Source organism: Cheilinus undulatus, linkage group 15, assembly GCF_018320785.1.
Source record: "Cheilinus undulatus linkage group 15, ASM1832078v1, whole genome shotgun sequence".
Classification (NCBI taxonomy): domain Eukaryota; kingdom Metazoa; phylum Chordata; class Actinopteri; order Labriformes; family Labridae; genus Cheilinus; species Cheilinus undulatus.
This window is the reverse complement of record NC_054879.1, coordinates 13,065,435-13,078,394: the sequence shown is the minus strand read 5'-3', so window position 1 is coordinate 13,078,394 and position 12,960 is coordinate 13,065,435. Positions and strand designations below refer to the sequence as shown.

The 12,960-nt window shown below is 38.0% G+C and overlaps 1 protein-coding gene across 1 annotated transcript; it reads left to right on the top strand.

The window, feature by feature from the left end:
* The first annotated feature begins 11,739 nt into the window (after positions 1-11,739).
* Positions 11,740-12,960, top strand: LOC121522987 (urease accessory protein UreE-like). The gene is made up of 4 exons (XM_041807697.1): positions 11,740-11,857; positions 11,960-11,996; positions 12,078-12,421; positions 12,679-12,960. The coding sequence occupies exons 2-4, from the start codon at positions 11,978-11,980 to the stop codon at positions 12,712-12,714; spliced, it is 399 nt and encodes a 132-aa protein (XP_041663631.1). The 5' UTR covers positions 11,740-11,857; positions 11,960-11,977; the 3' UTR covers positions 12,715-12,960.

Below are 12,960 nucleotides of genomic sequence, written 5' to 3'. Positions count from 1 at the left end.
GGACTTGTTTTATTCCTTGCAATAGTAACTTTTTTCTTTTACCTGCAATAATGTATTTCATTTATCCACCGACGAAGTACAACACAATACTGTTCACATTCTTTGGGGAAATATGCCTGCAACTGCAAACATTTATCAGACTTTTATTTGTTAATACAGTTTAAATGGTATTTTTTTCTTGAAAAGATGGAAGATAGCTTTGTTTGTTGTTTTTAATCTTGGATTTGTTCACAGGACCTACATTAAAAGTGTCAGAAAAGTTGAGGACCACTGTTATAATCATTTTTAATTACAGGGACAGAGACACAAAGCACAGATACATGTGTGGGGAATACAAGGCTGCAACTTCATTTATGGTGCAGCCAGGGAAAGGCCTCTGTACATCAGTCTTTAAATATGATTTTTCTTTTTTTCATTTTCAGGGTCTGAAGTTTAGAATGTCCGGACGAGGTAAATCACACTGTAGTTTTTCCAATTTATTTCATAACTTTGTATTGAAAATGCATTAAATGTTTGACTTTCACATATATGAAGTATTCATTTCTGACTAATTTCAGGGGGGCACTGTGGCCGAGGAGGCCATGGCCAGGGCCATCGTCATGGTCACAGACACAGACATGGACATGGTTGTGGTGGTGGTCCTGGTGGTGGACATGGACAGGGACATGGATGTGGAAAAAGGGGTAAACGCAGGCACAAGCGCGGCCACAAACACCGCAAATGTCACAAAAAAGGGAAGGACTGCCACGGGGTAAGACTGCAAAGTTATATTGAATTAAATAAAAACACAAATGTAGTTATTTTTTTAGAATTAAGAAGAGCATATAGAAGTGAAAGATTATCAAATTCACTCAATGCAGATCACAAAGATGTTTTTAATGATACTTGATAAAAAATTGTGCATTTACAAGAGCATGAATGATTGCCAGACATTTAAATGTAATAAACCAAAGATAATTTCTTTTAAATGAGTAAAAAACAAAATTATTTATAGCCTACATTAAATTTGTTATGTGGAACAGTTTTTATTTGATCCGTTCCAACAAAAGACATAAAATGTAAAAGTTATTTTAAAAAATGTGTGTACTGTATGGCATACTGTAACCCATGAATCAAATAAATCTTATACCAATTTTAAATGATCATATTTGCCATTTACTTGGCCTATTGGCATAAAATAAAAAACAAATGCTTCAAAAAATAAATATGGAAGAAGATTCTGGAGGTCTGAACAGTAAAAACAACTGAAAAGGACTTTTACAATAAACAAACTAATCCTGAGTCTCTTGTCAGTGGCTTTAAATGATCCATTGCTACTGATTTATTTTTTTCTGTTTTTCTGTGTCCTCATCTCTGCAGTCATCCAGCAGCTCCTGCAGCAGCAGCAGCAGCAGCAGCAGCGACTCTGATTAAACGAAGACAACCCCCCACCCGAAGGAAAAGCTACACAAATCTTTCTTCTCCTCTTCCCCGTCAGTCAACAAATGATCCTGTAACTCAACACTATCTTTACTCCAGACCAAACAAGCTTTAAACTGACATGTTTTGACTGATACATAGCCATGAAAGAAACTCTGAGGTGATACATTTGACAGTGAAAACAGAAACTGATGAAGTTTCAGTCGTTCAGGTTGAATAGACATTGCATTCAGGTTGGTTTGATGGTTTGTTAAACTTTTAACTCCTGTTAAAATCACTACACACATATGACATATCTGTCTGTAGTCTCTCTGACTTGGTTGAATTCTGTAAGAAAGTTTGCAGGAAAATAAAACAGTACCGGTGAAATCTGTGTTTGGTCTTGTGTCTGATGGGTGGTGGAGTCGGGGCACCACATAAAGTAGGAAAGTCAGGACCCATAAGGTGTCCACGATTTACAGAGACCCTAAAAATATGAAATCATCGGTATTTTTCCTAAAGGTTGAAGCTATATTGGTTTGGATTGCAAAAGATGATCAAACTAACATTAAGAAAGCTTCTGGAAACTCTAAAATCCTTATTTTTAGCTGAGCTGTACAGCCTGTACAAATACACTAAAAGTGCTGCTGAAGAAGTTGAGGGAATTTTTTCCTTTCCAGTGCCATTCAGTGCTAGATGTAATGACAGATTCTGGCACGGTGTAGCTAACTGCTAAATAGCCTGGGTTCTTGTCAGGCATAGATAGATTGGTGTTGCTGCAGTATTTTACCTTGTTTTTGCAGCTTGCATATTGAATGACTATTGTCCATTTTCCTGGTGTTTGAAGAAAACTGAAACAATCCAGTAGCTTTGTTTCCGGTCTTGCTGGCAGCTGACAGACTTTTTCATGCATACTGCTGTCAGTTTGTTTTGATCTGAAGCTGCATCAAGCAGTTCAGCATTTGCTGCCATCTGTTGGCTTTTTGTTAAATGCATCAGAGGATGTATATTATGAAAAACTACCATCGAAGCAACTGGGACCACGGAGCATGTGATGATTTATTGCCATATCAATATTATGAGCACAAGAATGAGCACAGCTCACACAGTCAAAGACTGGTATGAGCTCCTGTGACACTTGAGCTCAATCGCGTTTTAAAAGACAGGATATACAGTGCTTAACAAATTTATTAGACCACCACCCAAAGTAATGTTTATGCCACAGCTGCCCTAAATTAACGGCATTGATAATAACCAAAATCATTTTTTATGTTTCTGCAATGGTTAATACACCAATATGTAGAAGCTCTTTAACCCAAATGATATTTTTAATGCTAAAATATAATTATTATTATTACCCATGAATTTTCAGATTTACTGATTTACAAAAAAAAAACCCTGGAAAAATAGTAAAGCACATAAATATTTCTTGATCAATATGTCAAATTATAGTTATTTACTTGCATTTCTGAACAGAAAAAATGAGTTTTAGTGGTTGAATGTTATGCTTGATTAATTTCTGACTTCTCAGAGAAACCCAGTGAGCCGGCTCAAATTTGGGTATAAAAAGGTGAATTCAGTTTGAAATTCCTCATTACTGTTCAAAATGGTAAAACGCGGCGAGCTCACTGAAAATGAAAGAGTCAGCATTAAAGCACTTCATGATGCTGGATGGTCTCTGAGACAAATATGACAGGTGGTCTAATAAATTTGTTAAGCACTGTACATGGATATACACAAGTAGAAGGAATATACCTACTTATACATTTTGTACTGTTATGTAAGATGGACATACATATCTTTGTCTATAACAGGGGCTCGCAAACTTTTCATTCCATGACCCTGCCAAAAAAACAGTACCAGAGACTGGGGACCACCACTGTCTTTGGAGGTGGTTAAAACATAGTTGCTTACAGCCATTCACATTCAAGAATCATTGTGTGCAGTCTTAAATTTTAGTTTTAATTCTGTGAAAATGCTTTGTTTTAGTTCTGTTTTTATTAGTTTAATTTTTATTAGTTATATGGGATACTTATCAGGGGTGAGAAGCAAAAGGGAAGAAAAAATAAACAAGACAGTTTTGATAGATTTCATCAAATGGGCCACTCTTCTTTTCAATTACTTTACAATTACTGTGTGAAGTCTTCTTTAATCAAATCAGGCTATTTTACGCTCCTGAGTCTTGGGTGTACATGCCATTCAGTCTGCTGTTGTCCAAGACTGAAAGTGAGGAGATTTGGTCCCTAAGTTTATTTTATTTCAGTTAGTTTTTTTAAGCACACAGTACAGTTTAAACTAGCTTTTAGGGTTTTTTACACACCAACATCGCTTGACAGCCAAGGTCAAGCTCGACAGCCAAGGTCAAGCTTGACAGCCAAGGTCAAACTCGACACCCAAGGTCAAGCTTGACAGCCAAGGTCAAGCTGGACAACATCTCTTTTTTCCAGGCCTTCTAATCCCTGGTGAAATGCTCTGGCCCTTGGGACATCCACAGTATGAGCAGGGGCTGGTGGCAATCCTCCTACCTGCCTGGACGGTATCCTTGGTTGTCCTTACTCACCATATCCACCCCTTACTCCTCCCTGAAGGTGTGGACTTTATTTTTTCAACAGATTATTTTCCCATTTCCCTGGTAATATGGAAGGACATCCAGAGCACAAATAGGGCTGTCTCAAACCTCCTTCTCACCTGATAGTGCCCTCAGGTGGCTTACTCGCAACATCTATGCCTTACTTTAGTCTCAAGTTTTGGCCCAAACATAATGTGAAAGTTGTGCATAGTACATCAATACATTTTATTTCATTTTGTTGTCTTCTTTGGTCTTCCCTGATCTCAACTCCCTATCTCTTTTTCTTAGAATAATAACTGTTTTTTCTCATCATTACAAGTTATTTTATCAAGGTCCTGGTGAAACAACTGCAATCTAGATATTATCATGGGAAGCAGAGTTAAGCATGTGTTATTGCATGTGTCTTTCCTGGGCTTTCGCAATGATGTGCTTTTAAAACATGCTTGTTTTGTTCTGTTTCTTTATTCACTCCTCTGTTTCCTGGCATCTTTCAGTTTTCATTAAATATACTGACACATTTTTAGAAATCTGGGTGACAGTTTCTCAGGAGGAAGATGGTCTTAGCTCCTGAGGACAGACCAGTTAAGATTTGGTGAGCTTCAGGCTCAGCCCCAGTGATGCCATTGGATTGTTTCTATCTGAGGTGGGGCTTCATAAACATAAAAAGCAGAGCCAGCTGAGTGTTATTTCTGTGGAGCTTCATTTCAGCACACGGTGAGTTTACTAGTAGATATATATGGGTGTAATTAACCTGCAAAGATATTCTCTGTATGTGTTGAAAGATTGATAATCTAGCTCTTAAGTATGACCTTTGGTAACTGTGTTAAATTATTTTAGCTCAGTGTTTTTCTCTGTAAGATTTAGGCTATCCCATTTACAGTAAGCTTTGTGCAAATACAGTCAGGGTATGATGTAACTCTTCTGAGCCGCTTTGCCTGTTGAAACATTCAACAAAGTAGACTTTATTTTCTGCACAATATCTGATCACATTTGTTATTGTCATAAAAAGTTGTTCCCTCTGTTGTAATAGTAGTTTTTTTGTGTATAAAAGTTTTTTTTTTCTGTTTCAGGTTTTGAAAATGTGGGGGCAAAATACAGGTAAATAATTCATATGTTAAACCTGTTGGTGCTTTAAATTTAATGTCGTGAAATTTTGGCACAGAGATTGAAATCAAGTGACAAAGTGATGTAGAATTCTCTGTCTCTTCCCCTTTTTTGACCAGGAAACCAGTATCCATCTGGCTGTAATCCTCAGCAAGGAGGATACCCACAATGTCCGCCCCAACCCTGCCCTCCTCAGCCCTGCCCTCCTCAGCCCTGTGGTCCACCTGGGTACCCTCCTTATGGAGGACACGGTCATGGGCCTGCACCTGACTGTGGGGACGGACATGGGCATGATCATGGTCATGGCCACAGTCATGAGTATGATTGTGATTATGATCATGGACACGGGCATGGACATGGGCATGGGCATCATGGACATGGTCATGGGCATCACGGGCACGGTCGTGGCCATCATGGACATGGACATCACGGACATGGGCACAGTCATCATGGCCATGGTCATGGTCATGGACATGGACATGGACATGGACATGGACATGGACACGGTCATGGACGTGGACGTGGGCACAGGCACAGACATGGTCACATGCATGGCCATTGCCACAAGAAAGGCAGGAAGTGTCACGGGGTAAGAGCAGTTTGTTCTATATTATACTGTGCAGGTTATGAGATTTTTAAATTGTTTTATCATAGATCAGACTGAACTTTGATTCCATTTAATTTTCCTGTCCAAGTACAAGCATTAGAAATTAAATATAAAACTTAACCTTTATTTATCACAAGCATGCATGATACAGAGGTGTTTTGACAGGCCAAAACCACCTTACTCAATAATAATCACAACGTCTTGGCCAAATTATCCTTTCCAGATGATAATTTTTTAGATGTTCAGGGCCACACTCTTATACATAGATTTGCACACTGGTTGGCAAATGAGGGCTGTGATAGAAGTTGTGGTCAAAAATGCAAAACACCAGCTAAAGGAAAAATACAGAGGAAAGGTTTGACCAGTTGGACTATAGTACAGCATGATTCATTACACCTACAAAAACCTCAAAAACAAGACTCAATAGAAGTTTTATCTGGATAAATGTATGATTTTAAAAACGGACCATAAAACCCCATCTATTGAGTTTATTTAATCAAGATTAGTGCTGTCAAAGGACTAAAAACATTAGTCAACAGGTGCAAATATCAATCACATATATCCTGAATATATGAGAGTTGGTTGGTAAATGGAAGGGAAGGTAGGTAGATAGGCAGGCAGGCAGTTAGGTAGGTAGGTAGGTAGTTAGGTAAGGAGGTAGGTAGGTAGCTAAGTAGGTAGGTGGGAAGATGGGAAAGTTAGTAGGTAGGTAGGGTAGGAAGGAATATGAGGATGATGGTAGGTAAGTAGGAATATGGGAATGTTGGTGGGAAAATGGGAATGTTGATTGGAATGTTGGCAGGACAGTAGGATTATGGGGATGTAAACAGGTAGGGTAGGTAGTAATTTGGGAATGTTTGTTGGTTGGTAGGTAGGTAGATAGATAAGTAGGTAGGAATATGGGAATGCTGGAAAGAATATGGGAAAGTTGGTAGGAATGCTAGTAGGTACACAGGAAAATGAGAATGTTAGTAGGTAGGAATTTGGAAACGGTGGGAATGTAGGTTGGTAGGTAGGTATGTATGTGGGATAGTGGGTAGATAGGTAGGTCAGTAGGTAGGTAGTTAAGAATGAATAAGTGCATAGGTAGATAGGTTGATGTAAGGTATGTAGGTAGTTGGGTGGTTTGGAAGGTTGGTGGGAATTGGTGAAGGTAGGTAGCTAAATTGGTAAGTAGGTAGGTAGGTGGGAAGGTAGGTCGGTTGGTTCAGATTCAGTGAAGTTACCACAGTGATTATTTGTGAAACAAAGTGTTCTGATGTTTTCTTTTTGATTTACTGCTAGGGTCGTCTCACGTTTCTGTTTTTACATTGTGATTCATTACTGACTAAGTAGATCATTGTTATTAATTGCAGTTTTAATCACATTTGAATTCCCAGTTTTACAGTTCAAAACACAACTTTTTGAATCCATATTGACAATGTGAAGCACTTCTTACCAGTGTCCAGAATTGGGAATGAAATTAAGCCAATCAGATGTATTTCATAATGTTGACTTTTTGATTTACCATTAAAATCAGCACTGGTATTGCACTGCAACACTAGTGTGGTCTGAAACCATAACTTTGATCCAGGAGACACTTCAAAGTGTTTTTTTTTTTAAATACATTGTTTAACACTATTGTTGATTAGAGAATATGCAGGAATGCATGTACAAAATGGCTTTCTGACATCCAGTGAACTCTGATTAATGTGACAGCATTTATACATTTCATCTTTAGTTGCTTTCTCTGTGTAAATAACCCTGTCTTAGGTTAACAATTAAGATTGATTTTCTCAGTAAACTTTGTCATCCTTTATCATTTATACCTCTTAAACTAAGGATACTTTACTTTCTATTTAAAAAAAACAGGCCTTTTATTTTGAAAGAAGATCATGAGTCTCTGACAGTTTAAAAGTAGCAACATTGGCTGACCCATGGAAAAAAACTTACTACAGAAAGTAAAAACAGTGTACATTTAAATATGTAAAGCGAACGGTAAGCACACAAAATTGATTATTCAGAGCTTGTCATTAACAATAATAATATTTGTGTATTTTCTCTCTGTAGTCCTCCAGCAGCTCCTGCAGCAGCGACTCAGACTAGAAGAAGACCTGACTGGGAGAGGGACGTGACATGTAACCACCAGGAAACCTTCATCCTTCCACACATTATCAGAATAGTCATTTGTTTGAATCATTCACAAATTTTATGGTGTTTTTATTTGTTTGTTTGTTTGCATTTCAAACATAGGGCTGTAAAGGGCTACAGAATAGTTTTATAGTCAAATTAAGAGCTCATGAACTTTATTGTCTTGTAAAGCGTTGAGCCAAAAACTTTCAGAGTTAAATATTAAAAATATCACTGGCAACAGGAGTGTGTTTCTAGTCCTTGCTTATGATTATGATTACTCTTTTGTTATAACAACACAAAATAGCCTCCAATATTAATAAAAAAAGTGTATTCTCTGCAATGATTTCTATTTTTGTCCACTTTTGTATTGAACTTAAAGTTAAATATTTCTGTGTAATTGTATTCTTTGTATTTACCATGGGAGTGTAAATGCAGACCTTTGTTCAGGAGTGTTTTTCTCTCATGGTTACTGTAGCGTACACAACCTGCTGCTCCTTTAAGCATTCGCCTCAATCCAGTTTTAATCATGTGAGTAATCAAACACGTGCTTAAGTCAGATTTAAAGCCATTTTTCCATCCTGTGTTAACCCTATGTAATCTTTGCAGAGATTAGTGAATTATGGTCAGAAGAAAGTAGAGTTAAACCACTTTTTGGCAAGAGAAAGGAAAACTGAAAGCTGAAAAGTTTGGACTGCAAAGTTTGTTGTAAACTTTGTGAGCACAAAAAAGCTCACCAAAACTTCAGACTGAAACTTTCAAATAGATTACAAAGCAAACGTTTGCTGCACGCAGGAAACATTTATTAAAATATTAAAGATAATACCAGATTGGTGCCATTTTTGTCAGCTTCTTTACAGTTTGTGTTCTCATGAATTAAGGGGATCATAACCTAAAAAATCTGACTGTTTTGGGGTGATAGACAATGTAGACAAACAGGTAACACCTTAAGATACACCTTATCCAGCAGTTGTTTCTGTTAAATCAACAAGAGCCAAATAAACTAAATAAGGAGGGACTCATCATTGACTTGTTATTAGTGGTTAATCAGGAGTTAATTCACCAGTCATACTCTGCTATGCTTTTTTTTTTTTTTTTTTTTTTTTTCCCTTATTGCAGTTGATACCAAAATGCTTTTTGCTGCTATGTGTAAGATTAAAGCGTTGTCTCTTTTTCAGTAAACCAAATAAAAGTAACGAAGAAGTTGCAGCAATAGAGAATTGGAGTATGTATTGGACTCACTATGAAATAGCAGAATATAATCCCTACCTAAAGTCAGCTTATGTTAAAACAAAACTACTGTAAATGTAAATTTCTATTGTTTTTTTTTACCTGTAGCTACGGTGGCTGATAGGACCAAAAGATCTGCAGTGGCTCAAACCATTTACATCAGGAAAAGCAGGGTACAATATTTGAAAACACTTGAAAAAGTCCAAAAGAAAGACAATGATGGAAATGCACTGGAAATAGAAATGTGCTTCAAAGCCAAAACAACCACATTAATATCAGATGTGCTGCTAGAACAGCTGTGTCCAAACTTTTTCTACTGAGGGCCGCATACAGAAATATATAAGGATGGTGAGGCCACATTCATATTCCTCACCTTGAGGGTATGGCGAATCCATGCTTAGTGATTGAATAAACCTATGGCATGTTAATGGCTGATCGTCATTTTCAGGATTTGGGGAAGCCAATCAGATTTCAGGGGACCCTGTTTGGTTCTCTCTACCACTTCCTCTGCCTATTGGTGCTGCTAATTGCTGCAGTATTCTGTCAAGCCAATATAAAATATTGTCAATACATCTTCTTGTCAAAACGTTTGTTTACAGAATCAACATGGTAGCACTGAAACTAAAAAGTACAACACAGTTTAGCAAAAGCTTCATCATATCATGTGGGCCATATTTCATTTTATTTTGAGAATTTGCTGTGGGCCAATCAAAAATGGACAGCGGCCCGCATTTGGTCCCCGTGCCATAGTTTGTACACCCCTGTGCTAGAATTATGACAATGCAAAACCACTCTTTTGGTTTTCTGGGGGTTTTTTGTTTTTGTATTTGCATCATTTTTTGTAATTTTGCAGATGTGTGATGTTAAATCAGTTTGCAAATTCCAAACTGCAAATGGACCTGACATTTATCCTGTGGTTTCAGGGCAAAACAAACAATGTCACATGTGACTTGGTGAACAATACATGTTTTATTTCAACTACAGAGATTAAGATTTCTCCGACTTGAAAACTGCTGTAAAAATCTTTTTGTGCATTATTTGTTTTTAATAAATAAGACAACTACAGGAGAGAGATGCACCAAACAGTAACTGGATTGGGATTTGAATCTAGAACCAACAAACTGTGTACTTCAGACTTAAACCGGTGCCCCTGCTGGATAAATTTGAGGTGAAACATGACATAGATTTAGTAATTTTTAAAGACAACAGAGTATCATGTAGAATTTCTGCACTGAAATATCTATATTAATTCAAAGAGTGACCATTCTTATGAAGGTCTTACAGTGTCTCTAATATTTCCTCATTTTCTAAAGCAGAGAAATGCTCCATTTCTTTAATGGTAATGAGACATGTCTTGTCAGTTGCGAGTTCATTCACCCAAACTCACCTCTGTAACACTTAACCATGTACTCTCTGCAGCCTCCCCCTCAGTGCCACCTATTGTTCTGTACTGAGGACTGAGTAAAAATGGCGCTTCACAGGGCGTCAACAGAACGCCCTGTGAAGGTATAACAGAAAACCAACGTTTTGTTTTTCTTGATAAATTTGAGGGAGAAATTTCCTTAAAAAGGCACTTCCACATTCACGCTGCAAGTGGAACAGGAATGCATATGCACTTAAGCATTGTTTTCAGCGTGAATGCAGAAGTGCATTTCAGGGCATTTCTCCCTCATTTTGAGGAATTTATGAATGAAAGTAAAACACTGACATACTGTTCAGTGAATACGCCTCATGAGGAGCTGTTTTTAATGATCAGAGTCCTCAATTACAAATGAGAAGTAAACAGCAGAGATAGATGAAGGTGGGCAGCACTGGTCTGTATTTGTGATTTTGTGTGATGGTTTTGGTTGAGAGCCCCCTTGTGGTGGAATTTTACCCACTGTGCATTGTAAAACAAAACTCAGCATTGGGTGTTGGTTGAGCTTAGATGGTAGGGGAGGCGCTCACTGGTCAGAGGATTGATTTCCAGTCTCTGTGCTATTTGGTGCTTGTCTTCACTTTGTCTCTCCCCTCATATTTCCTAGCTCTGTTCATCTGTGCTATTGAAATTATGGCAAAAATAGTCTTAGAAAGAATTAATGAATAGATTAGACATTTCATTGCATAAAAGCCATGTTGCACCTTTAATGCAATGTATTTTTTTTTTTACTTGCAGCAAGTTTCATTTATCACATTTGATCTTTTTAGTGTTTTCAAATTTTGCGTGGTTCGTAAAGTAATGTGAACTATTTAGGCTGTTGCTGATTGTTTGGCTCCGTTTGCTGCCGTACCTACCTGCAGGAATAAAGACATCTCTGAATAACTAAAATACATATTTTTAGCCTTTTTGTGACCCATGAAGAAACTTTACACCTCAGATTGTATTTGCAAAAGTGTTTATTTGAACTAATCAGTGACCACTCCTTGGAGTGAAAGTTTCGGCCAGGACAACTCCCACATGATGTCATGGCATGGTTTCACAAATGAATCATTCCTGGAGTGTTGATTAGGGTTTTTTTTTTTTTTTTTCAGAAAGAAGCTTATCAGGAAAGAAAAAGGCTCATAGACAAAATGTTTGAAATATTGTGAGTTAAGATATAAAAGTTCCACGTATCTCTGTGATGAAAAAGCTTTAAATAGAACATTAAAAAATTGTAAAAGGGTGTGTGTCCCTATCTTTGTCTGTTTATGGCTCATATTGACAGCATGTTAAAGATTATACACACACACCCATTCATGTCACAAGGCTGAATTGTTCTGATGGGAGTTAAGACTCTGCCCCAAATCATGTGAGGGGGGTCTGTAGATAAAAAGGAGCAGCAGGTGACCGCTGAGTCAGTGGACCTGATCACCAGCGTACAGTAAGTCTGATGAGGATCTGTAGCTCTTAACTGGGGAATGTTTTTATATTTTTGGTGATAGTTGGTTTATAAAAAAGTCTATTTCATTCTTTTTTTCTGCAGCTTGAGTGGAGTGTTAAGATGTACGGGCACAACCAAGGTAAATACTTCACCCTTTCTTTGATATAAGGATGACTTCTGCTCAGTATTTCATGGCTAATTTCTGTCTTTTTTTGTTAAGGAAACCAGTACCCTGGTTATCCCAACCAGGGCTCATACCCTCAGTATCCTCCAGGTACCGCCCCACCACCCGTCTACCCTCCTCAGCCCCACGGCCCACATGGAGCCTACCCCGGACACGGACCTGGACCTGGCTGCCCGGGACAGGGGCACAACCATGGCCATGGCCACGGCCACGATCACAGTCATGGACACGGGCACGGTCATGGTGTAGGACACGGACATGGAGCATGCCACGGACATGGACATGGACACAAAGACAAGGACAAGAAAAAGCACAAGCACAAGCACAAGGGTGGCCACAAGCACGGCAAATGTCACAAGAAAGGAAAGGACTGTCATGGGGTAAGATTAAGTCTTTTTTACTCCAATATGAAGGAGATCCCACAAGCAGAAATAAGCTTGTTAGAATTCACTGGCAGAAATCAGATAAAATGCAGTGCTTGCTCAAAAACTGAGGCAATCTTACTGAGATGCAGCCTGCCTTGTATGTAATTTTAAATCCATTCCTAAGAAAAGCAACAGAAATTTAATCTGAACATCTTTTAAAAGGATTTCAGTGTTTTATGAAAGTGTTTTGTGTGTGTTTATCTCTTTCATAGTCCTCCAGCAGCTCCTGCAGCAGTGATTCAGACTAGATGAACATCCCGACCTGTTGGAAACCTTCATCCTGCTACTATGCACATTAATCGTTATCTTACTGCCTGAACATCTCTTCACCTGTTAGCTTTAAAAAAGTGTCTACTGATTTTATAAAATCATCAACCACAACAGTGTAAACTTTTCTTCAAGTTTCCTACTTTTACTGTAAAAGACACGCTGCTGGCACTGTTGTACACGTGTGAGTAGTTATGGTGCTCATTTTCATGATAAAATTGATATGC

What these genes read in the sequence shown, in the direction of transcription:
- LOC121522987 (XM_041807697.1), top strand. An exon ending in AAGGAAAGGACTGTCATGGG is followed by an intron (nt 12,422 to 12,678) that starts GTAAGATTAAGT and finishes TCTCTTTCATAG; the next exon opens with TCCTCCAGCAGCTCCTGCAG.